Genomic DNA, 26,540 nt, shown 5'->3' with positions numbered 1-26,540 from the left:
TCCAGCCAGGTCCCCATGCCCAGGGTTCCAGGTACCATGGCCATTTCAGAGGCGCCGCCCCCTCTCTGAGCCTGGCTATCACCGCCCTCTGCTGGCGTTCCTGAGGATTGCGGGTGGGCCACCTGCTCCCACTAACGTAAAAATCAGTCCTTGTTAGAACCGGTCTCTGGTCTTCACCAACAAAACATTTATTAAATGGCTACTCATACGCCAAACAAAAAGGTAAAGCTCACCAGATTACATAATTTGCATTTGGGTGGAGACCACTAAAAATAAAATAATGAAGTGAAAAATACGGTGTGTTAGAAAATGATAAGTTTTAAGGAGAAAAATCCAACAAGGAACGGGGCAGAGGATATCGCCAAGTGTCATTTTTAAAAAAGCTTCACTGAGGTTTAATTGACATACAATAAACTGCACATATTTGAGGTAAGCCCCCATGAAGGCACCTCCACAATCAAGATGGTGAACGTGTCCCTCCCCCTCCTGTCCCTCTGCAGCCTCTCCTCTCCGCTTCCTGCCCCGTCCTCAGGCAATCACTGACCCGCTTTCTGTCACTATAGATTAATTTGCGTTCTCTGGAGCAGAGCTTCTCTGCTTTGGCACTATCCACGTTTAGGGCTCTATCCTTCTCCGGGGTGGGGCTGCCCTGTGCACTGCAGAGTGCGGAGCAGCATCCCTGTCTCCACCCACTCGATGGCAGTAGCATCCCCCCAAGTTGTGACAACCCCAAATGTCCCTAGACATTGACAAGTGTCCTCTGGGGGCAGAGTCACCTGGGTGAGAACTCATGGGTTAGGGGATCCCACTAACCCCCAAGAGATTCTGCATCCCATATTCATCTGACCGACTGACACCCCAAGACGCTGCCCACATTTAAATCCAAACACTGAGTGGGGAGGAGAGAGGAGAGGAACCACTGGGGTTGGGGGTCCCCCTGGTTTATACCGTCTAACACATCAGGAATTAATTCTGGTGTACAGTGTGAGCTGGATAGACCTTTTTTTCCCAAATAATTAAAGCAGGGTCTCTCCCCTTTGACACTGCTGACATAGGGGCCAGATTCTTCTCTGGGGTGGGGCTTCCTGTGCACTGTAGGGTGCTGAATATCCCTGGCCTCCACCCACTCCATGTCAGTAGGAACCCCCCCCCCCCCAATTACGACAACCAAAAACGTATTTCCAGACATTGCCAGTGTCTTGGCGGGGCGGGGGGCGGGGGGCGGGGGGGGGGAGGCGAAATCAATCCAGGCTGAAAACACCTGGATTAATCCTCAGTTCAGCCCTACAAGTTAGGGACTTTGATTTTTTTCCCATTACACAGACGAGAAAACTGAGGCTCCAACAGTGATTTGTCTGAACACACTGAACTCCTGGCAGAGGTGGGAACCTGACCAAAGCCTTTGACTCCACACTCCCCCACCTGCCCCATTTAAACCGCTCCTCTAGCCTTTTTTTTTTTTTTTTCTAGCCTTGCACTCTGCAACGTGGTAGCCACTAGCTGCGGTATTTAATTTTATACAGAATTCAAACTCTGTTCAAGTGCTTGTTATCAGAGGCATGTGAGGGCCCCAGGGCTGCCGTGACAAAGCACCAAAAGCAGGTGGCTTATGTTGTTGCTGTTGTTGGGTGCCCTCAGGTCAGTTCTGACTCACGGTGACCCTATGTACAACAGAACGAAACACTGCCCGGTCCTGTGCCATCCTCACAATTGTTAGCCTTGAGCCCATTGTCGAAGCCACTGTGTCAATCAATCCAGCTCGTGGAGGGTCTTCCTCTTTTTCCCTAACCCTCGATTTTACTAAGCATGACGCTTTTCTCCAGGGACTGATCCCTCCTGATAACATGTCCAAATAAGTATGTGAGACGAAGTCTTGCCATCCTCGCTTGCAAGGAGCACTCTGGCTGTGATTCTTCTAAGACAGACCTGTCAGTTTTTCTGGCAGTCCATTGCAAAAAATATCCAGTATTCTTTACCAGCACTGTAATTAAGCATCGATTCTTCTTTGGTCTTCCTTATTCATTGTCCAGCTTTTGCACTCATATGAGGCTATTGAAAACACCAAGGATTGGGTCAGGCACACCTTAGCCTTCAAGGTAACATCTTTGCTTTTTAAGACTTTAAAGAGGTCTTCTGCGGCAGGACTTCTTCCTCTGCTTGTCTGCGTCTTCTTGGTTTACGGACACCATCATGTAGGATTAGGACTCACCCTACTCTGGCCGCATCTTATAAAAATGGACGGTGGGCGGAGTCTGCTGGCCTCTAACTTCACGTGGGGGAAGGAGAATTGAGATTAACAGCCCAAGGCTGATCCCTGTGAGATGGGGTGGGACATGCCTCCTCTCTCCACCACCTTTTCCAATTCTGACACCAATTCCGTCCCACCCACGGCACTCTCTCCTTCTCTGCTGGGTTCCACAATTCATTGCAGTGGCCACACAGAACTCAGACAATACTCACAATTACAGGGTTTATTAGGGAAGTAACAGGCTACAATTCAGGTTCAGGAACAGCCTCTTCCCAGCCATGCATTCAGGCAGGCCTCTCCCTGGCCTTGGGCCTCTGCCCTGCTTGGGCAGGTGTTACAAAGCTCTTTTAGCTCAGCTGATAAGTGCTCGGAGGCACCCCACTCTGCCAGTAAGCCTCGGCCTAAACTACTGTGCTTTCGCGCTCTGTGGGGCGGGAAGCTCACCACACTGTCTCCCTCCGCTGTTTCTCTGCCACCTCATTGAGTCTTTACTCTTTCGGCTTTCATGCTCTCTCTCCCTCCTGGTTCCAGGAGCTTCTCAGTGCTGGGGTCCTGGGTCCAAAGGACACGCTCTGCTCTTGGCTCTCCTTCTTTGGTGGGGGTAGGATCCTCTCCTGCTGTGGAATCAGCTCTCTTTTAAGCCTAGCAGGATGGCAAAACTGACCAACCCCTTGGTGGGCTATAATTGCCTTATTTGCACAGTCCCACTAAATCACTTGGGTGGGAGCTACAAGACCACTGCGAGAAAGGCCACACAGAAGTGATCCATCACAACGCGCATCTGCAAAGACCCCAGTATTTCCAAACACGGTGACGTTCACAGGCACAGGGCTTAGGACTTCAACATTTCTTTTTGGGAGACACAACTCAACCTGTAACAGGGCATACATGTTTAGGATTGTTATCGCTTCTTAATGAGTGGATCCCTTTGTCACTGTCATGTTTATCCCTGGTAATATGCCTTGTTTTGAAGTCTACTTTTTTCTAATAGTACTATAGCCACTCCAGTTTTCTTATAATTAGTTTTCGAATGATATATCTTTTCCTGTCTTTTTTAAAAACCAATATGAAGTTTTTTTCCACTTACGGCATTGCCCCCTCAGCTTTATTGGTGCATAATTTACATTCAATTAAATTCACTTATTTTAAGGGTAGAGTTTGATGAATTTCGGCTGTTTTTTACGTTTGTATCATTAATCACAATAGAGAACATTTTCACTGCCCCAAAAAGTTCTTACCTCCTTTTCAGTAAATCCTGCCCTCATCCCTGGCCAGGGAGCCACTGATACATTTTCTATTAATATAGTTTTCATTTTTCTAGAATTTCATACAGTGAAATAAACCAAAAAACCCACTCCTGTTGAGTCGATTCCGACTCATAGTGACCCCACAGGACAGAGTAGCACTGCCCCATAGAGTTTCCAAGGAGCACCTGGTAGATTCAAACTGCCGACCTCTTGGGTAGCAGCCGTAGCTCTTAACCACTACACCACCAGAGTTTCCTACACTGAAATACATACCATATCTTGTATACCATATATTATGTATTATATCATACAGTCTGTAGTGTTTTGTGCTAGAAGTCAAAAGCTTCTTTCACTTGTTTTTATGGGCCATCGGGTCAGTTCTGACCCCCAAGTACAACAGAACAAAACACTGCCTGGTCCTGCGCCACCCTCCCAATCGTTGCTATGTTAGGCCACATTTTTGTAGCCACTGTGTCAATCCATCTCATGGAGGGTCTTCCTCTTTATTGCTGACCCTCAACTTTCCAAACATGACGTCCTTCTGCAGAGACTGGTCCCTCCTGACAACATGTCCGAAGTATGTGAGAGGAAGTCTCGCCATCTTGGCTTCTAAGGAGCATTCTGGCTGTACTTCTTCGAAGACAGATTTGTTTTTTGGCAGCCTGTGGTATATCCGATATTCTTCACCAACACTTAGTATAATACTTTTGAAATTCACTCATGTTGTGTGTGCATCAGCACTTTGTTGCTTTTTATTGCTGAGTAGTTTTACATTAAATGAATGTACCACAGTTTATTTACTTACAGACATGTGAATTGCTTCCAGTTTTGGGCAATTATAAACAAAGCTACTAGGAATATTTATGCACAACTCTTTGTTTGGAAATGTTTTAATTTCTCTTGAGTAAAAACTTAAGAGTGGTATTGCTGGGTCATATCAGAATCGACTCCTCAGCAATGTGTGTGTGTGTGTGTTTAACTTTGTAAGAAACTGCTAAACTGTTTTCCAAAGTAATCATACCACTTTACATTTCCCCCAGCTCTGTACAAAAGTTCCAATTGCTCTACACCCTCGTCAACACTTGGTGTTTCAGACTTTTAAGTTTTAGCCATCCTAACTGGTATATTGTAATATCCCATTGGGGAGCATTTCCTTAATGACTAATTATGCTGAGTATCTTATAATTTATGGTGAGAATTGACGCCTTTGAATTACAGTGTTGATGAAGAATACTGAATGTGTTTTGTTCTCTGGTAGGTAGGTCACCACTCTGGGTTGGAACCCACTCTATGGCACTTGACATCTTTTCATGTGCTTATTGGCCATTCATCTATCTTCTTTGGTGAAGTGTCTGTTCAAATCTATTGCCTGTTTTAACAAATGGCTTGTTTGTTTTCTTTTTATTGAGTTAGAAGTGCTCTTAACCGCTACGCCACCAGGGTTTTGGCAACGGGATGAGGAATCATTATTTTTTGGTTCCCTGTGGACATCCAGTCGCTCCAGCATCATTTGTTGTGGCTATCATTCTTTCCCCACTGGAATTATTTGGCATTTTTGCGTAAACCAGTCAACCAAACAAGTGTGTCTCTCTTTCTTGGCTCTCTTTCTGCTCTGATTACTATAGGTTTATAGGGAGTCTTTTTTTTTTTCAATTTTATTGTACTTTAGGTGAAAGTTTACAGAGCAAATTAGTTTCTCATTCAAAAAATTTATACACGAATTCTTTCGTGACATTGGTTACAATCCTGGCAATGTGTCACCACTCTTAGTTCTTGGTTAGCAGGGTAACAGGGGCCATAGCCTTGGGGCTTCCTCCAGTCTCGGTCAGACTAGAAATCTGGTCTTTTTTATCAATTTGAATTTCATTCTACGTTTTTCTCCCGCTCTGTGCAGGTCCCTCTACTGTGATTCCTGTCAGTGCAGTTGGTGGTGGTAGGCAGGCACCATCTAGTTCTTCTGGGCTCAGGCTGGAGGAGGCTGTAGTTCATGCGGTCCATTAGTACTCTGGACTAGTACTTTCCTTGTGTCTTTGGTTTTCTTCATTTTGCTTTGCTCCAGACGGATGGGACCAATAGATGTATCTTAGACGGCCCCTTGCAAGCTTTTAAGACTGCAGATGCTGCTCACCAAAGTGGGATGTAGAACATTTTCTTTATGAACCACGTTATGCCAATTGACTTAGATGTCTGCTGAGACCATGATCCCCAGCCCTCAGCCTCAGTAACTCAGTCCCTCAAGGTGTTTGGATGTGTCTAGGAAGCTTCTAGGACTGTGCCTCCTTTGTGCTGTATTATATATATATGAAAATACATTCCATACATACAAATACATATGTAAATAAATCCAGAGTCTAGCCCGTATGTGTTGCTGTTGTTGTTAGGTGCCATCGAGTCGGTTCTGACTCACAGTGACCCTGTGTACCCCAGAATGATACACTGCCCGGTCCTGCACCATCCTCACAATCGTTGTTATGCTTGAGTCCACTGTTGCAGCCACTGAGTCAATCCATCTTGTTGAGGGTCTTCCACTCTTCCTCTCCAGAGACCCGTCCATCCTGACAACACGTCCAAAGTAAGCAGTACAAGTCATGCCATAAGGAGCATTTTGGCTGTACTTTTTCCAAGACAGATTTGTCCGTTCCTCTGGCACACAGTAAAATGAATGAGTGTGTTGGAGTCCTAGTTCAATGTTAATCTCTGTCTTGCCCATATCACGGGATTTTGTGTGGCTTTCTGAGACACAGCTTCGTTCACCTCAGCGTCGGGTTTGGAGGTTCGCAGGCAACGTCAACTTTGAGATTCAGAAGAGGCAGGAACTCGCCGGCCCCTCCACGTGGGCGCCCCGCCTACGGCACGCCCCGCCCACGCTGTCACTTAGCTGAGGGGCGGGGCGCCGGTCTCCAAGGGGGCGTGGCTAGAATCCGCGGGACGCAGGCTCCTGGCCAATGAGAAGGCAGGACGAACAGAAGGGGGCGGACCGAGCAGCAGTAGGGGGCGGTGGCCGCATTCCCATTGGGAGGTCCGGCGTCGTCAAGGCAACGTTGTTACTCGGCGAAGGGGCGGGGCTTCCCGGGAGGTGGGGCTTCCGGGGCGGGACCGCGCGGCCCGAGCGCCCGCGTCCGGTGACCTGCCGCCATCTTGTCCGTCGTTTGCAATCGAGCGGGAGGGGAGCGTCTTGGTCTTCGCCGCCTTCTCCCAGGGCCTCGCCGCCGAGCTGGCCTGGGAGTCGTCCCCGCGGGGCTCGAGGCCGGCGCGGCCCCCGGCATGGCCCTCAAGATGGTCAAGGGCAGCATCGACCGCATGTTCGACAAGAACCTGCAGGATCTGGTGCGCGGGATCCGCAACCACAAGGAGGACGAGGTGAGCCCGGCCCGGCCCGCCTCTCGGCCTCACTTACTCGCCCGAGACCCGCCCCAGCGCCCGGCTGCCCCCGCCCCGAGCAGCGGGCCGCAGACTCCCGAGCGCATCGAGGACCTGGGAGCCCTGCTAACGGCGCCGCGTCCCGGGCCCCGCCCCAGCCTCAGTTTACCCGCTCGGAGCTGCGGGCCGGCCCCTCCCCCTCCAGGCGGCCCCCAGGCTTGAAGGGCGCCCCGGCGGAGGCCCCCCAGGACCCCGAGCAGCGGGCGCCCCGTCCGAGCGCGTTTGGGACCACCTGGTAAAGACGCAGCGCCGCGGACCCCGCCCCAAGCCAGCGGTCTCCTCCTGAGGGACCCTCCGTGCTGGCAGCGCCCTCGGGAGACCGAGGCAGGGGTCCGCCGGCTCCCGGGAAATGCTCGGGCCCGGGTCGCTGCCTGACGCCCGCCCGCCCGCGCTCCCGGAGGGGGCCTGCTGCCGGGAGGAAAGGCGGTCAGCATCCTGGGCCGAAACAAGGAAGCAGCGGAGGGGGCCAGGAATGGGGAAGCGAACTGGGGACAGAGCCGGCAGCCAGGGCCACAAAGGGTTTTCCAGAAGTAACATCGTAACTGGGCATCGTTCCCTGCCCTGCCCTGCCCTCCCCCCAGCCTGCGACCTAGATGAAGGAAGAAGGGGAACAGCCAGTGGCCACAGAGCCTCGAGGGCCGGCTTCGTTGGGGGATGCCCGTGGTGACTGGGCAGTGGACGCGTTAGGAAACGTCCCTGGGTGTGTTTCTCCCCGAATCCCCGGGCTGGAGAGCAAGGTGGTCCCGGGGAAAAGCAGCTGTTGGCCGGCGGTCTGCATCCGGTCCCCGTAGGTCCCCGTAGGTCCCCATAGGTCCCCATAGCATATGCCGCCTGGGCACCCCTCCCAAGTCCTCACAGCGGCTCTGCGAGGTCCTTTTGTTACCGGATGTAGGAATTGCTCTCAGCCCAGACCCCTCTGGAACCTGAGTTCTTGCCGCTTTGTTGCACTTTTTCAGAATTGGTGTGACCACAGTGAAATGTGATTAGGTTATTTTAGTTGCGTTCCACCGGCCCTTCCCCTTCTCTCTGACTGCTCCTTGGTTTTGCAGGATGTTAGCAGCTCTCCCTAGTGGCTCTGGTCACAATGTGTAACTAAGCTTTAATTTCTTTTTGAGTGAAAACGTAACTAGTAACTGGCTGGCTGGGATTTACTTACGGAGAGTGGCTAACTGAATTTGAAACATGGCTTGAATGCTGAGCTTACTTTTTAGTGGCTGCACGGAAGAAAGGCCTGCGACCCACTCCTGGAGAGAGAATAGCTGAGAAAACCCCCTGCAGCAGTTCTCACGCGGGGTTGCCGTGAGTTGGGGCCGACTCAGGGGCAGCCAGCAACAGCAGCAGCTTCCCCTGGCTGTTCCATTCAGCGAATGTCACTGAGCAGCCTATTCTGGGGTTCTGAAGAGGGGCCGGGGTCTCTGCCACGGAAGGGCACACACTGTTAAGGTGGCTTTTAAGGGTGGCGTGCTCCTCGGCACTGGGAAGTACCCTGGGCTGTGGCTTCCTGGGTTGGAATTGGTGTGACTCCATAGCGCCTTCGTCACAGGCTGGGGGCAGGTTAGGCAGGGGTAGTGGTGATGGAGGCAGTGGTGGCTCAGTGGTAGGTTTCATGCCTTCCATGCGGGAGACCCGGGTTCAATTCCTGGCCAGTGCACCTCATGGGCAGCCACCACCCGTCTGTCACTGGAGGATTGCGTGTGGCTCTGACGCTGAACAGCCTTCAGTGGAGCTTTCAGACTAAGACTGGCTAGGAAGAAAGGCCTGGCAATCGACTTCCAAAAATCAGCCAGTGAACACCTTATGGATCACAACGATCAGATCCTTAAACCATCACACAGATGGTGCAGGACTAGATAGCGTTTCATTCTGTTGTGCCTGGGGTCACCATGAGTCGGGGGCCCACTCAACAGCAGCTAGCAACTACAGCAACAAGGTATTGTTAACGTTTACAAAACTGCAGGACACTGCCATCATCCCATATGTTAACCCCGTACCCGTTCGCGGGCGCAGTAGTTAAGAGCTTGGCTGCTAACCAAAGTTTCAGCAGTTCAAATCTGCCAGCCTCCCCTTGGAAACCCTTTGGGGCAGCTTTACTCTGTTCTGTAGGGTGAAGATGAGTCGGAACAACTTGATGACAATGGGTTTTTGGTTTCTTATTCTCCTCCCCCTGCCCCTGAGAACCACTGATCTACTTCCTGTCTCTGTGGTTATGAGCCAGAAGGTTTGTAAGGGGGTGCCCTCCCCTAGATGGGCTGTACTACTTCACGGGCACTGACTGGTCTGAGTCCAGGGACACGTGGGGGAGGGGACAGCTTGACTTGTGTGCCTGAGGTCTCAGGAGCCGACCCGCAGAGAGGAGGGGCAGCCGGGGTAGGGGCGGGGCTGGACTGGCTCTAGGCCCTGACCGCACACCTGACCGAGCCTGCAACCTGTCCCTCCTGTCTCCCACACGGTGTGGTTGTGGATTAGGTTTTGCTGTGGTTTCCCACACATCTGCCAGAGCTCTTTGTCGATTCTGGGCGGAGCCCCGGCGGGCCTGTGCTGTGAGTGGCCCTGCCCAGCGTGCGGCTTCTCTCGCCCTTTCAGCGGTGTCTTTGAGCTGTTCAGTAGCTGCTAAGCTGATCCCAACTCTGGGCAACCCCACACGTGTTAAGTCGAACCTCAGTCTGTAGGGTTTTCAGTGGCGCTTTCTTCAGAAGTAGGTCACCAGGCCTTTCGTCCGTGGCACCTCTGGGTAGACTTGAACTGCCAACCTTTTGGTTAGCAGACAAGTGTACTATTTGCACCACCCAAATGCCTTCTGATCTACCAGACTAGACCAGACAAGTTGCTGTCAAGTCTACCCCAATGCATAGCAACCCTGTAGGGCAGAGTGGAACTGCTCTGTGGGGTCGGGAAGGCTGTAATCTTTACAGAAGCAGATGGCCACATTTTTTCCTGCAGAGCAACTGGTAGGTTCAAACCACTGACCTTTCGGTTAGCAGTTGATCGCTTTGACCACTGCACCACCAGGGCTGAGTAAGCTGCAGAAGGTCTTAATTCCAACACAGCCCAGTTTCTCAGCATTTCTTCGTTGTGGTCATGTTGTTGGTGTTCTTTCGAACCAGTTACGGAGATGTTTTCTCAGGACTTGCCCACGCACCTTCCTCAGGGCGCTCTCCAGTGCACTGGGAAAGACTGCGTGGGACCAGGTCAGGGGGTAGGGTCAAGACAAGGAGCCCCAGGAACCAACGGTTAAGCATTTGGCTGCTAACCTACAGGTGAGTGGTTCCAACCCTTGCAGCAGCTCTGCGGGAGCGAGACCTGGTGACCTGCTTCCACAAAGATGACAGCCTAGGCAACCCTGTGGGGCAGTTCTGCTCTGTCACATGGGGTCACTGTGAGTTGGCATCAACTTCTTGGCACCCAGCAACACCAGATCAGGGTACCTTCTTATATATGCGTGACTGTCAGCTGACCTAGCAGCGTTTTCAGGAGATGACTCTCCTTTCTCACGGTGGGGAACTGTGCTGTCCCCTCAGTCAGCTGACTGTGCGTGTGGGGGCTGTCCTGTCCTCTGGTCACTTTTGTCCCCGATGACTGTGGTTGTAATAATGCCAACACCTGGGCGTGAGCCCTCCAGCTCCAGGCTCCTTCACGCCGCCATGCTCTCCTTGGCTGCAGAGGCATCTGAGCCCGTCCACGACACAGAGCAGGGCCAGAGTCCCACTGCTGGCACAGCTCAGACGTGTCAGCAGAAGGCTGCCTCTTCATTTTGAGGCTGACTTCCCATATTGCGTTAAAATGTCTTTCCTTTTGGAAGCGATGATGGTGATGGATGGTGACTTGCTGTCCTTGGCAAGATGGATGTGGTAACTGCTCTCCTCTCCCCGCCCCAGTTACTGACGGGACTTCGAAAATGTTATGGCCTGAGAAAGCAGACGCCCCGCAACACAGGTGCAGGCCCACCATCGTTGGGTCCTGTGGACGCGAGGTGTTGGGCTCAGCTTGTCAGAGCTGTGGTCATGTGTCCCTTTGCTGGGGTTCACACTCATTAGGGTGGGCGCCTGGTCCCTGAGCCAGGGGCAGTGTGGCCTGCAGGCTGCCCTTTGGCTGCTTCTGCACGTTGCGGGGGCAACTGTACACAGTGACAGGAACGGCACATTTGGGACGATCCAGAAAGTACTGCCTGGAAACATCAAGGGTCAAGTTCGGTGACTTTTGAGTGTGACAGCACCTCGAAATCAACCATGGAGCTTTGTAGAAATGGCAGGTTGTCAGGGCCCCTCCCCTCGAGATCCTGACCTGATTAGAGAGGGCCCAGGACTCCGAATCTTGAAAAAGGGCCAGAGAGTTCTGATGAGTAGCCAGGAGGCGGTGGCCTGTTTTGTCATAGTCCCGTTGTCAGGAGGTGCTGGCGATTCCATTCCTAGTCATGGAAACCTCGCGTGTGCAGAGTAGAACTGCTCTGTAGGGTTTCTGAGGCTCTGACCTTTCAGATGTGTATGGCCAGGCCTGTCTTCTGAGGCTCTTCCGCGTGGGTTTAAACCAGCAAACTTTTGTTTGGTAGTTGAGCACTTACCTGTTTGCACCACCCAGGGGCTCCCGTTGTAGTCCTCAGGAGGACCGTGAAGGCGGTGTGCAGCCTCATACACACGTAGGGTCACTGTGAGTCGACACAGATGCCGTGGCAGCGGGTTCGGTTTACATATCCTTTGTTCTAAATGCGGTTTGGGAACAACGGAAGAGATGCTGGAACCAGCATCGGTGTTTTAGTACCTCATCTGCTCCGTGGTGAAGTGTGAAGTTTGCCCGGAACTGGTGAGATATTCGAGAAATGGAGTCATGGTTGCACTGGAATTTCTTTTTTCCCAGCGTCAATGTTACATAGCCATTTATACTTTATACTTTGAAATATTTATAACGCATGCCTGCAATATAGTCTTCTGGATTTAGATCGCTCCTGTATACGTTGACCAGGTAATTTATTTTTCTTTCTTGTAAGAAGGGAAATAGTTTATTTTTTGTTAGCAGTGTTACGTGGCAATAAAAGATTCTTCACTCTCTTCACACATCCTTTATTTTTATCTCCGTTAACTCTGTTTGACGTTAAACATTGAAGTATTCCCAAGTAAGTGTGAAATTGGAAAAGCACATTTGTATTTTTCAGGTCGTTTTCATTATCTTATAATGAAATGCATTATCACGTTGCAAATTCATGGCAGGTTGTTACAGGTTTGGGACTGGAGATAGAAGTCCCAAGATTTTGAAGGGTAGAGCTTTCAAGATATTGGGAACTTGGTTAAAAAGTACTTATTCCTAAATAATTAAATTTTTGCCCTTCTTAAGCTTCCAAAAGAGCAGCGTCATTTATTCCGTGTTTTAGATTCTCTGGAGAAACAGGACCAGTAAGATACACACGTGTGTGTGAGAGAGAAAGAGAGAAATTTTAAGGAATTGGCTCTCCTGACTGTGGGAGCTGGCAGGTCCCAAATCTGCAGTTCAGGTGCAGGGCTGGAGACTCCTGCAGGACCTCGTTCCCAAGTCTGCAGTTCAGGTGCGGGGCTGGAGACTCCTATAGGACCTCGTTCCCAAGTCTGCAGTTCAGGTGTGGGGCTGGAGACTCCTGCAGGACCTCGTTCCCAAATCTGCAGTTCAGGTGCGGGGCTGGAGACTCCTGCAGGACCTCGTTCCCAAATCTGCAGTTCAGGTGCGGGGCTGGAGACTCCTGCAGGACCTCGTTCCCAAATCTGCAGTTCAGGTGCGGGGCTGGAGACTCCTGCAGGACCTCGTTCCCAAATCTGCAGTTCAGGTGCGGGGCTGGAGACTCCTGCAGGACCTCGTTCCCAAATCTGCAGTTCAGGTGCGGGGCTGGAGACTCCTGCAGGACCTCGTTCCCAAATCTGCAGTTCAGGTGCGGGGCTGGAGACTCCTGCAGGACCTCGTTCCCAAGTCTGCAGTTCAGGTGCGGGGCTGGAGACTCCTATAGGACCTCGTTCCCAAGTCTGCAGTTCAGGTGTGGGGCTGGAGACTCCTGCAGGACCTCGTTCCCAAATCTGCAGTTCAGGTGCGGGGCTGGAGACTCCTGCAGGACCTCGTTCCCAAATCTTAAGGTTGGCTGATGGGCAGATGAAACGTTCAGGCAAAGCGTGGATTACAGTCTGGAGGCAGAACACAGCCTGTTTGCTCTCAAGGCTTTCAGGTGGTTAGGTCAGGCCCACCAACGTCATGGAGGGTAACATGCTTTACTAAGACCACCTGCTGGAATCCCACGTAACCACTTCATAACAGCAAACAGCCCGGGGTTTGACCACATAACTGGGCACCAAAGCTGAGCCAGGTTGACAGACATGTTAACGGTCATGATATGGCATCTGCACAATCGTTAAGTTTATCTTCTGTCTTGAAAACGTCTGTGACTGGTCGTGAGAGCTTAACTTTGCACCTGCTCTGGCTTTGTGGCCAGGGCAGGGAGTGTGGGATCAAGTCAGCAAGACAGACAAAGAGCCGAGGAAGAGCGTCCACCTGGAGCATCAGCGTCTTAGACTACAAACCCAAAAAACCCAGTGCTGTCGAGAGGTGTGATTTTCTCAAATCACCTGGTTTTGGCGATTGCTGGTTATGTTACGGGGGGTCAGAGTGAGGCATCAGGTGCATGTCAAGGTGTGTGTCTGAAGTGACCTGTGCCAGCGTAGCGGTGTAGCAAGAACCTCAGAAAGGGCTTCTGTTCTCAGCTCAGGGTTTCCTCTTAAAGAGACCGCCACAAAGAGCCAGGACCACAGAGCGTCAGGGTGTGGAGGGCGAGCATCCACAGAAGAGGACCCCAGCGGCGGGCGTGCTTATGAGCCGCAGTGGCCCACTGGCAGTGATGGCTGCAGGTGGTCATGGGATGTGCAGGCAGGTGTTAGCAGGTGCTCTTTGCATTACTGCTCTTAAGAGCTGAGGAGCATGCGGGAAGGGGCGGGCGGGGGCTGCTGTGCACCCGTCAGGCCTGGCTGCTCTTGCTGTGACGCCCTGAACGCCCAGCCTGGAGGTTGCTGTACCTGAACAACGGGACGGGAGCAGACTCACGCCTGGAAGAGGGGTTACAGCCCTTAAGACCAGGCTTTCTGGAAACACATAATGCAGCGCCGTGGGGCAGTGCTCACAGTGAGACTGGGCAGGAACTCAGGGTTCAGGATGTTACGAACAAGCCGAGCAGAATTTAAAACCAGAGCATAGGAAGAGGCTGGAAAGGCACGCGTGGACCGGCTCCTGCTTTCCGTGGGGAGGCCGGTCACGTACAGCAGCCGCACTCTTCTCCGTGCCCGCGCCCCTCGCTGACGAGCACCCCAGCCCTCAGCAGGACTCCGAGGGCTCCTCCAGGACTCCAGCATGCCCTGGGCTTCTGGCTTTCTCCACAGCTCCATTTGGATGTGAAATGGACCTTTTCCATTAAATGAGTTTTTTGAAAGCTCCTTTTCTGTTTTTACGCTGCTTTTTTTCATCAGTGAATTCGCCTGAAGTGCAAAGGCCAGGCAGGTCCCTGGGAGACTGGAATTTCTTGGGGAGAGACGCTGAGTAGTGCGCTTGGCCCTGAGGTCCTTGCCGTGCGGGCGAAACCAACGCCATTCTTACTAAATTTTTTAAGTAGGAATTTTAATAATTTGAACAGCTTGACCGAAGTAGTTTGTATACAACGAGGGTCGCTCTTTTAAAGTGTTTATGTTGTTAGATGCCGTCGAGGGCAGTCCAACTCAGCGACCCTGTGTACAACAGAACGAAACACTGCCTAGTTCCGTACTGTCCTCGTAGTTGTCGTTATGTTCGAGCCCATTGTTGGAGCCTCTGCGTCAATCCATCTTGTTGAGGGTCTTCCTTTTTTTCACTGGCCCTCCACTTTACCAAGCGTGATGTCCTTCTCCAGGGACGGGTTTCTCCTGATAACATGTTCGAAGTATGAGAGATGAAGTCTCACCATCCTTGCTTCCAAGGAGCACTCTGGCTGCATTTCTTCCGAGACAGACTTGTTAACTCTTCTGGCAGTCCACTGCGTATTCAGTATCCTTTGTCAACACCTAGTTCAAAGGCATCAATTCTTCAGTCTTCCTTATTCGTTGTCCAGCTTTTGTATACATATAAGGGGATTGAAAATACCATGGCTTGGGTCAGGTGCACCTTTTTTAAACTGCACACATCAAATTTCTTTGTATTCACAGAGTTGTGCAACCATCACCTCTCTAATTCCAGAACATTCTCATCACCCCAGAAGAAGCCCTGTGCCTGTTAGCAGTCACTCTCCGTCCCCTCCCCCAGACCCTGCAGCCCCTAACGCACTTTATATCTGTCTGCGTTTGCCTTTTGTGGACGTGTCACATCAGTGGCATTGTACAACACGTGCCTTTCCCGCAACATGTTTCATCACAGTAGGTGCGTCAGAGCTTTATTCCCTTTTCTGGGCAAATGCTGTTCCATTGTGTGGGTGGACCACACTTTGTTTATCCATTCATCTGTTGATGGACACCCGTGGTGTGGGTGGACCACACTTTATCCATTCCTCTGTTGATGGACACCCATGGTGTGGGCGGACCACACTTTATCCATTCCTCTGTTGATGGATGCCCATGGTGTGGGTGGACCACACTTTGTTTATCCATTCATCTGTTGATGGACACCCGTGGTGTGGGTGGACCACACTTTATCCATTCCTCTGTTGATGGACACCCATGGTGTGGGTGGACCACACTTTGTTTATCCATTCCTCTGTTGATGGACGCCCATGGTGTGGGTGGACCACACTTTATCCATTCCTCTGTTGATGGACACCCATGGTGTGGGTGGACCACACTTTATCCATTTGTCTGTTGATGGACACCCATGGTGTGGGTGGACCACAGTTTATCCACTTGTCAGTTGATGGACACCCATGGTGTGGGTGGACCACACTTTGTTTATCCATTCGTCTGTTGATGGACATCCATGGGGTGGGTGGACAACAGTTTATCCATTCGTCTGTTGATGGACACCCGTGGTGTGGGTGGACCACACTTTATCCATTCGTCTGTTGATGGACACCCGTGGTGTGGGTGGGCCACACTTTATCCATTCGTCTGTTGATGGACACCTGGGCTGTCTTCATCTTTTGTCTACTGTGAATTGTGCTGTGAACAGCTGTTTGTGTGGATGTATGTCTTCATTCCTGTTGGCTTCCTTCTTGGGCTAATTTAGCATGTCCAGTAGCATGCCATTCCGAAGATTTTGACCTGAAGCCGGACTCACACGTGAGGTCCAGTGACTGGGCCCATGTCTCTAGGGGTGTCGAGACATGAAAGACCAGAGGAGCCGTCCCCAGAGTGAGCCCACATCTGCCCCACGGCTCAGCCCTCCCACGCCTGTGACCCATGCCTGGGGCCACACCCTGAGCTGGCCTGAGCCCCCCACCATCACCCAGCAGAGGCTCACAGCCCCCGGTGCTCTCGTGGCCACAGACGATTCTGCTGAATGTTTTATGATGGAGCGTCGGCACATCGGAACAGGCATCACTGTTTCCTTCCACGCGTTCAAGTTACTGGGTCCCGCGTGAGGGGTCCCCAGCTCCTGTCTCTGAATGCATGGGCCCTCTCTGCACGCCAGGGAGCATGGTTTCAGTGATTCAGATGGAAAGAATGGACACATGGACAGTCACAGCATTGGCAATGATGTGGAGAAATGAGACCCTCATGCGCTGCTGTGGGAATGTGAAATGGTGCAGCCGCTGTGGAAAGTTAACCATGGAGCCACCATGTGACCCAGCAGTTCTACTCCTGAGCACAGACCCAGGAGGAGCGAACACACGTTCCGCTCAAAAGCTGTACACGCATGTTAGCGGCACTGTTCACATCAGCCAGAAGGTGGACACACCCTGAGTGTCCAGGATGGACAGACACAGTGTGGTCCATCCGCACAGTGGAGCCTTACTCAGCTGTGCAGAGAAGTGAAGCTCTCATACACTCGCGTTGTCAAACTACTGCTGTTGGCCGTGGGAGAAGGTGATCCTGCGTGACCTCGGCCCGTTGGCCTGGAGGAACGGGAGCCACAGCCCGGCTCTGACCAGCCGCTGAGGGAGGGTGGCATGTGCGAGGACCCTGAGCCAAGCACGTGGCTGGTGTCATAGGGGAGGAGTCTCAGGGGCAGCCAGGGGGTGATGGGGCTCCCCTGATCCAGTGTCCTCATCTAAGGAATGCTGTGGCAGATGCTGTCCACTTAGACCCCGCAGGGACTCCTGGTCCCACTGCCAGGGGCATTCAGTGAACTCAGAGTTGTCCCACTGGTTCCTCTAATTCCAGAACATTCCATGACCCTGAAAGGAAACCCCGGTCCCATTGTCAGTCACTCCCCACTGCCCTCCCCCAGCCCCCGGCAAACACTGACCAGCTTTCTGTGTCTGCGATTTGCCCGTTCTGGGCATTTTACATAGTGGAATCGTACAATATGTGATTGTGTCTGGCTTCCTTCTGAAGTGTTTGTTCTGAACTGTGTTAGCAAAACAATTACAATTCCTGAATTTTATCCCTCTTTCAGGCAAAATACGTCTCGCAGTGCATTGACGAAATCCAGCAGGAACTGAAACAAGACAACATCTCAGTCAAAGCCAACGCCATCTGCAAGCTGACATATGTAAGTACCTTGGTGGGCTTGCCCGGCTGTGCTGGGCCCGGCGTCGCTGGCACTGTGTGCAGGTCCTGGCCTCGGGGCTACGGGGGGCGTTGGAGTCTGGGACAGCAGAGTCCTGACTGTCACAGGACCTGTAAGTAGGAGCCCCCTGTCATCCCTGCATCCCAGCTCCCCCTGCAGACCTGAGCCTGGTGGCTGGAGCGCAGGCTTGGAGCTCTCCTGTCCTGGGTGGGTGGTGGGAGCGGCCAGGCACTGGCCCTTCTGGCCTATTTTCTCATTAGATGAGAGGGATAGGAAGGGTCCGTCTGGGAGCCCCGTCTGAGCTGGGCACCCATGCTGGCTGGGGGTTTTGGCCCATACCAGCAGACATGGTGTCACCGTTGTGGAAGCTTGCAGCCTTGTAGTGCTGGTTAGTCACTTGTCTTGTGGCTTTTACCTGTGAGGAAGACTTTGTCAAAAGAAGACCTAAAACGCCCCATGGCATGTGTGGGAGGCCGGTTGTGGACAGTTTGTGCTTCTGCGAGCTGGGAGGGAGGCCTCAGCTGTGTTGCAGCTTTACGCCGAGTTAACGGTACTGTGCTCCCTGCCCCAGTTACAGATGCTGGGATATGACATCAGCTGGGCCGCCTTCAACATCATCGAAGTGAAGAGCACCTCAAAGTTCATGTTCAAGGTGAGCGCACGGTCCAGGTGCCTGTCGACGTGCTTGGGTCCTGAACTGTAGGTTTTGGGGGCATGTCTTGAGAGTGAGGGGATGGGGGGCAGTGGTGGTTACAGCTCAGGCCTGGGGCGGGGTTGGGGAGGAGGCCCCTATGTCGGGTCATAAAGCGACTCCTGGCTGCCAACGAGTGAGTGAAAGGCAGAGTGTTAGTGACAGGCTTTAGAACAAGATCGAGTTGTAGGCAAAGCATTAGAACTCTGAAAACCCACACACTCAGTGGGCGTTTTTGGCTTCTGGACTTTTAAGGATCTCCAGCTGTGATCCTGAAAAGCTCCCGGTGCCCACCCCCTCATGGCCCCTGGTGCAGGGTTTTGCTGTGGAGGCTAGAGGAGGTGGCTGCTTGGAGCCGCAGAAGCTACCAGAGTGGGGCTGGGAGTCTCCTGGAAGGCTAAGTGTGGCCCATCTCTGTCTCACGCCTTTTCGTTCCCACCAGGCCCCCCCAGCGGATTGGGTACCTGGCCGCCTCTCAGTGCTTCCATGAGGGCACGGACGTCATCATGCTGACCACCAACCAGATCCACAAGGTGAGCCCGCACCCTGCAGAGACCCAGCATGCGTTTGTCCCCCACACTGTTTTCCTGCTGCTCCCCAAGGCCAGCAAGCTCACATGCATCTCTGGCCCCTCTGGCCCTTCAGCGGGCAAGTGTGTCTTCTGTGAGGCAGTGCTTTTCTCAGAAGAAAGGCAGGCGCTTCCCAGCTGTCCACAGTCTGTGCCAGCTTCTTAAAGGAGCCAGAGAGTTTGAAACCCACTGTGCAGGGCCTGGCGGGGACTGAGCCGTCCCTGACCCCCTGGGAGCCACTGGGGCTCCTTGTTGCTCAGTGATTATTCTTGCTGCAAAGTATCATTTCCCAAAAGTCCCATGGCAGCTTCCATGGGTACCTGCTGCTCCCCTTGACCCTTCGGTCATTTCAGCTGTCTGGGGACCAAGTTCTGTGCTGTGGGTCCTGATATTTTACGTTTCAGCATGGGAGTGGGGAGGCTTTGAAAGCCTGTGTTTCCACATTTACAACAGCCCAGAAGGCGAACTCTTAGGTGCACTTCCTTGGGTTTTTTGCCTCGTATTGATAGAAGGTGCCAGGGGTGGAGGGGGGGTTCCTAGAGAAAACCTCTCTCCAGAGCTGGGTGGTAACACAGAAGAAGCATTTTCCTGAGTGCAGAGATGCCCGCGTTTTTGTTAGAACTGTGGGATTAGGACCCAGAGGTGGGCAACCCTGAGAAGGGTTTGGGCAGCTGTCAGCTCCTCTCGTCCTGGGCACCAAGTTCCCTCCTTACTGCAGTGGTGACTCTGTTCTCCAGGCTGGCACTTCTCTGAGCTCCCGGGAAGGATCTAGAGGGGTACCCTGCTCGCCTTAGGGGGTGGTCGTTAGTGCTGTCCAGTCAATTCTGACTCGTGGCGACCCCACGGGCCAGGGTAGAGCTGCCCTATTGGGTTTCCTAGGCTGTGACTTATGGGAGCAGATTGCCAGGTCTTTCTCCTGTGGAGCTGCTGGTGGGTTTTAATCACTGACCTTTTGGTTAGCAGCTCAGTGCTTCACTGTCACACCACCGGGGCTCCTTGCCATGGAGGAAGAGCCCCCACATGGTGGCAGGTTCCCAGGATGAGACCCCATGGGGCTGCTCCGTGCTGTGCCCACTGTCCTCTTAGGGCAGACAGGCGTCGCCTTTGCCTTAGTGCTGCGGTCATCGTGAGCAGGGTCACCAGGTGCACCACAGTCAGACTGTGTCCCTGGGACCAGGTGTCCCTGGACGAAGAGCTGTGCTTGCATGAGGCACAGGCCCCCTCTGTGAAACAGGAGGCCCCAGGAAAACTTTCCATTTACTCCCGCAGGCATGGCCACCAGTTCCCAAGCACACCCACCCTGGCTCTCTGGGGCACAGAGTGTGGAACCTGCCATGAATCGTTGGTCCCCTGCGGTCTTGTCTTCCTTCTTACCCCAGAGCTCTCTGAGGTGGGGGGAGGGGATGGGGACACAGCTGCACCCTCACGGACCTGCACAGAGCCCAGGGGGAGGTGCTGCTCTCTGCACCCCAGCTGCCCACTGACCCCTTGTCCCTCCTGTTGCAGGACCTGAGGACCCCCAGTCAGTACGACACTGGGGTTGTGCTGACTGATCCGTCCTGTGCTACTCTGGCTGACTGTGTCCCAGTCCGGCCCCTGTGCCTGGTGCTGCCCTGGGAGCAGGTCTGCAAGCGGCCCTCAGTGTGCACCACAGGGTGCTGGGGCATCAGCGCTCAACTTGGTCCTTGCTGGTGGCTTCCAGTGGGCTACTGATCCCCCATGTCTCAATGTCCTCATCTGAGGGGTCATGGTGGGGCCGACGGTGCTGTGTGCACGAAGCTGCAAGACTGGCGGGGCCCGAGTGAGACTGGCCCCTGTCCTGCAGCCTGTACCTGGATGCCTGGATCAACAAGCCACCCTCTCACAGCGAGTCCGAGAATGAGGTGCCCAAGGTGATCTTCCATGACGACGAGCAGAAACCCATGTGGCATTGCAAGTCGGAGGTGGATGAGGAGGAGCTGGCCCAGGTAAACGTCATGGATGGGCAGGTGCTTCTGGAACCCTCTGCCATGTTTGGGGGGACGGGGGGATAGTCAGGTCTGCAGCCCTGTGTTGTAGCCTGGGCTCCAGAAACAAGAGCTGCTGCCAGAAGCTGTCTGTGTGGGTGTGTCCTCTGGGGAGCGCTCAGCAGGCATTTGGTGTTTGGGGCGGGGTTGAAGCGTGGGATCGACCCTGTTGAGTCTCTGTTGAGATGTAGAGTGGGTGCCTTGAGATCCAGTAGCTTCCCCAGAGGAGCGCCCTGTGGATGGTCCTGGGCTCGCCCTGTTTGCACGCGGCCACCCTGCCCTATGCTGGGTGCAGGCTGCCGTGAAACTTTACCAAAAATAGGCCATGCCTAAATGTTCTCAAACGTGTAAAGGTTAAAGAAGGGGCCCCCTGCGTCCCTCTGTCCAGAGCTGACTTGGTCCCCTCAGTGGTCCCCCTGTGGTGGGCGCCCTTCTTTCAGAAGGAAGTGAATGCTCACTTACCTGTCCTCTGGAAGGGGGAACAAAACAGCCTGCCTCCTGTGAGCCCCTCCCCCACCTGATCCAGACCCCATGGAGGTGGGCACCCAGAGTGGGCAGCGTCCTCAGCCTTGCAGCCCTGTGCATGGACTGCCCAGTGCCCTCCAGGCTGAGTTTTTTGGCCATGTGACCTGCAGTCAGCCTGGCTTAGGAGGCTACAACCCAAGTTCAGGCCTCTGGCCTGGCTCAGGGCTCTCACAGACTGTGTCCTCCTCATCTCGGTGTGGCCACATGAGTGTTCACTGACTCGAGGCCCACCCCTGTCCCCCCGCAGCGCTGGGAAGCCTGGAAGCAGGAGCAGGCCAACAACCTGTTATACATCAAGAGCTGGCCATCCCCGCAAAAGGTAAGGCGCCCATACGCAGCTCTGGGACCCCCTCCCCACCGGCCCCCAGGATGAGTGCCTGCTGCAGGGGCGTGACTGGACCAAGGGCTTGGGTGTGTAGCAGCTGGCTGCCCCAGCGGGTGCTTCCTAGTCCCGCAATGGCCCTCCAATAATGCCCTGGACTTTGTCCCCCAGCGGTACCAGGACACACCTGGTACGGAGCACGTCCCTGTGAACCAGATAGACTTCTTGGTTTCTGTACTGGTTTGAACTATGTCCCCCAAAAGTACGTGTCCACTTGGTTAGGCCAAGTGTGGTCGTTCTCCATTTTGTGATTTTCCTAAGTGTTATAAATCATAACCTCTGCCTGTGGTTAAAGATTTGGGTGGGATTGTAACACCCTTACCAAGGTCACACCTCTCAGCCAATGTAAAGGGAATTTCCCTAGGCTGTGGCCTGCACCACCTTTTATCTTATAAGAGATGAAAGGGAAGCAAGCAGAGAGAGTTGGGACCTCATACCACCAAGAAAGTGCAGAGCCTGTCCCTTGGACCTGAGGTTCCTGAGCTGACATGCTCCCAGACCAAGGCAAGACTGATGACAAGGACCTTCCTCCAGAGTCAACAGAAGGAAGCCTTCCCCTGGAGCTGACGCCCTGAATTGGAACTTGTAGCGTACGGGATTGTGAGAATAAACTTGTTAAAGCCGTCCACTTGTGGTATCTCTGTTACAGCAGCACTACACGACTCAGAGATGAAAGTCTGGGTGTCTCCACAGGGATTGGTTAGTGTGTTGTGCCCTGGTGGGGGCAGCTGATGTGCCATGTCTTGGGGCCGAGGCAGCTGGGGCGCCCTCTTCCCCCAACCTGCCGCAGGTCGGCCGGGTGTCAGCGTCGCCCCCTCTCACACATTCCAGTGCCGCGGCTGTGCTCAGCGTCGCAGGGCCGTCCCTGTCCCCCTGTCCGCCTGTCCCACCAGCCCCAGGCTAAGCACACGCCCCCACAGGGATGCCCGCGTCAGACCAGTGCGTGAAGCTGGAGCAGGAGCGGCGCCTGCAGTGGCTGGAGAAGGACCAGAAGTGGCAGAAGCAGCAGCAGGAGAAGGAGCACGAGGGCCGGTATCGGTGCCACAGCTTGATGCACGCAGAGAGCGACGAGGACGTTGCTACTGCCCCTAAGGTGAATGTTGTCACCGAGGAGATGCCTGAAGTACCGCCCGCCCTTGGGCTTGGGGTGCCTGGAGGGGGACACTGCCCAGGCGCCTGGGGGAAACCGCATCTGCATGTTCTGAGAAGCAGCCGTCCCTGCTCTGCCCCCCTACTGTGTCCCATGGGCCATGACTCCCCACGAGGCCCCCACGCACTCTTGCCTATGGCTGAGGCCTGGCGGGTGGGCGTGGGTGGAGCCCGGGTCTCCAGACCAAGCCCCCTTCCATTCACAGCCAGGACATCCTTCCTTGGTGGGGCCCTGGGACACCCAATCTCAAGTGAACACGCTCCCCATGGGGTGAGCCCCCTTAAGTGGGGGGCAGGGCCATATGGCCCCATAGGTGGGGTCTTGGTTGTGTTGCTGGTGAACCCTGACATTGAACCCCCTCCTCCCACCATCCCTACAGAACGCTCTGCCTAGTGACGAAGATGACAGAGTCCCCAGTGACTCCTCCAGGGCCCTGGACACTGACCTGGACAAGTGAATTGGGCCAGTGCTGGGTGCTTTGAGGTACACCTGGTTGGGGGCACGGCTGGGCCTGGAGGCCTCAGGCACACAGAGACAGGCTGCCCCTCGAGGTGCTGGGCTGGGCCTGCCCAGGGTCCCAGGTCATTTCCTGCAGTTTTGTTTCTCGGCCGTTTCTGGGGGCTTATTCAGTAGGAGCCACCCCTCGGCTCCTCCTGAGACTGAGACCCTCACATGAGCTCTGGGGGCCCTGTGTCAGGGAGGTGTGGGCGTCAGAGAGTGAATCATGAGATGGTCCAGGCACAGACCCCAGCAGGCCCGTGGGGGTGCCGCAAGGTGGACCTGGAACCTTGCTTGGGGTCTCCGAGGTGGGTGGAGCAGGGGCTTCTTGGGAAGGTTCAGGGACAAGGCATCAGGCTAGAGCACCTGTGACATCTAACCAGCTGCACACCTACCCATCCTCCCTTTGGCCATGTCTGTTCTCATCACATTCCGGAGTCGGCCTGGCCCTCCCAGGAGTGTTAGACAGACAAACCTGCTTTCAGGCACCTTGACTGCCGTGGGGCTGAGATTCCGGGGAATCTGGTCCCCACTTCACCTCTGTGCAGTCTGCTTCCCTCTCGAAGACACACCTGCTGTGTGTGCCCTCACCTGAGCCCCAGTGGCACCACAAGAGGGGCTATCGCCCCAGGGAGCCGCCTCTTCAGCCTGTGTGGTGTCTATTCTGGGCAGGGTGGGGCAAGAGGGCCACAAGTGTGGCCGGTGTGGCCTCTTCACCTGCCATTTGGCCGTGCTTTACTGAAGGCTCTGCCACAGTGGCAGCTGTTGTTAACGCGGCCCCATGCTGATCTTTGTAAGGACCCTGGTGGCACCGCAACAGTTAAGCACGTGGCTGCTAACTGAGAGATTGGTGGTTCGAACCCACCCAGTGGCTCCAGAGGACAAAGACCTGGCGGTCTGCTCCTGTAAAGATGACAGCCTAGAAAGCTCTATGAGGCAGTTCTCCTTTGTCTCAGGGGGTCACCCTGCATTGATGTCAACCTGACAGCACCCAGTAAGAACACTGGGTTTTATGAGAAGACGTGTTGGGCGGTCCTTTTGCCTGGGGATGGGCCTTCATCAGGTGTTGGCATGTTGCTGACTCCTGCCCTGAGGCACACAGGCTGGGCCCAGAGCTCTGGGGGGCTCGGTGTGCCCCTCGGAGCAGTGCCCAGCACACCCCTCCTGGACCTCTGTGAGTCCTGCTGGAGCCCTGGGGGCAGCCTGGTTCCCGCTCCTCGAGGCCCACCGCAGCAGCATTGGGGGTGTGCCAGCTCCGTCCTCTGCGGCTGCCCCGCCTGGCCTGGCCCGGCCTCTGGAATCACAGCGTGTGAGCTGATGTGGCTGTACTCTCCCCTGCAGTCCTTGGCAGGTTTGGGAAGCTACAGGTGCACAGGGCACATCTCCACAGGAGACAAATCTGCCTTGGAAGAAGTACAGCCAGAATGCTCCTTAGAAGCAAGGATGGCAGGACTTCATTGCACGCACTTAGGACATTTTATCAAGAGGGATCAATCCCTGGAGAAAGACATCATGCTTGGTAAAGTTGAGGGTCAGCAAAAAAGAAAAAGACCCTCAGCCAGATGGACTGACACAGTGGCTGCAACAGCAGGCTGAAGCGTAACGATTGTGAGGATGGCGCAGGGCCCGGTAGCTTTTTGTTCTTTTTTGCATAGGGTCACTCTGAGTTGGAACTGACTTGACTGCACCTAACGACAACCATAACAGCTCCTAGTCCACACGTTAGGGATTGGCTACGTGAATCCTGCCAGTTGCTGAGTATGTCTATTCCAGTCATGCATACTGGAACTGGGGAAATCACTACAGGATGGGTTCGGGGACCCGCTGGAACCACTGTGAGACAGACCTGAGCTAAGACTCCATTAATAACCTGACCTCCGTATGCCCCCACTCTGACTGGCGGGTCACAGTGATGTGTCTGCTAGGATTCGTGTCAGTTCATAGCCAGGGTCCAGTAATCCCCGAAAAGGCTGATTATTTCCTCTTCCTCATTTGTAACTCTTGAAAAAGGCCATAGATCTCTTTGGGGAAGGCTGGGAGGAAGATCAACGGTATAAGTTTTTGGCAGTGCAGTGGGGCTCTTCCTCGAGGGAACCTGGCTTCCTCTTCATTCAGTAGGTTGGGGGTCTGTAAACTGGCTCAGGTCTGGGAATTGATTATCAGGTTGTGACTGTTTTGGCAATTCACAGTAGACTGCCATCCACTTGACCTAGAATTTTTGCACTTGTACAGATGAAGTAAACAGTAGATTTCCGATGTTTTTCACTCCTAGGGACACCACGAGTAAGTAGCTAATAGCTTAAATCCACATGAGCCAGACAATTCTGGTTATTGGTTTGACTCTGCTGTCCATTAAGATAACCGTGCCAACATTGTCTTTGTCGACTGAGTGCCACCTCTTGGCCCTTTTGACTGTGGGAACCAATCAGCCCCACTGTAGTTAAACCCAAACCCACTGCTACAGAGTTGATTCCGACTCGTAGCGATCTTATTGGACATAGTAGAACTGCCCCATAGGGTTTCCAAGGAGCGGCTGGTGGATTTGAACTGCCAGCATTTTGGCCGAGTTCTTAACCATTGCACCACCAGGGCTACTCATTGTAGTTAGGTGTCCTAATTCAGTTAGGGCAGTCCTACTGTCAAATCTGACTTACATAAAATAGCGATTACAGCAGTCTTCAAGGATTCTGGGGTTTCCTTCACAGAATTGTTTCCCGGAGTGCCCAGAGGTGTATGTATCCTCTGGGCACTATGTGTGGGTCTGTAGGTCTAACCTGATAAATCCCCTCTAACACACCAGTTTCCCTCAGCCTTTGGATACCTTCTACAGCATACCAACACAGGTCTGGTACTTCAACTTGATTTAGTGTAGGCCACCATGTAATCCATGCTTCAGTGAACCAACCAAACTATCAGATCCTTTGCTAATCTCTTCAGGTGAAACTTTGATTAGTGGGCCCGTATCAGTAAACTCAGACTGATCCAACTTTATGTTCCTTGCACCTTTATCCCACACCCTTACTAGCCATTCCCACACAAATTCCCCAGGTTGGTTGTACACATTACGAAAGGCAAGCAGTTCTTTTGGAGGTAGTGCGCCTCCCCCTGGGTCATGATTTGTACTTCACCTTTTGGGGCTTGCTGAGACTTTAGTTATAGGTCTAGAAACAAAAAT

At 53.5% G+C, this 26,540-nt stretch overlaps 1 protein-coding gene across 1 annotated transcript; it reads left to right on the top strand.

Annotated features, from left to right (window-relative positions):
- The first annotated feature begins 6,631 nt into the window (after positions 1–6,631).
- Positions 6,632–22,343, top strand: LOC104847128 (AP-3 complex subunit delta-1-like). Its single transcript, XM_023541247.2, has 6 exons — positions 6,632–6,855; positions 17,431–17,526; positions 18,116–18,196; positions 18,678–18,768; positions 20,311–20,771; positions 21,583–22,343. Exons 1-4 carry the CDS (start codon positions 6,760–6,762, stop codon positions 18,723–18,725), a joined length of 321 nt encoding a protein of 106 aa, XP_023397015.1. The 5' UTR covers positions 6,632–6,759; the 3' UTR covers positions 18,726–18,768; positions 20,311–20,771; positions 21,583–22,343.
- The last annotated feature ends 4,197 nt before the right edge of the window (positions 22,344–26,540 follow it).

This window comes from Loxodonta africana, chromosome 3 (assembly GCF_030014295.1).
Source record: "Loxodonta africana isolate mLoxAfr1 chromosome 3, mLoxAfr1.hap2, whole genome shotgun sequence".
Lineage (NCBI taxonomy): Eukaryota > Metazoa > Chordata > Mammalia > Proboscidea > Elephantidae > Loxodonta > Loxodonta africana.
This window is presented reverse-complemented; position numbering and strand designations above follow the sequence as displayed.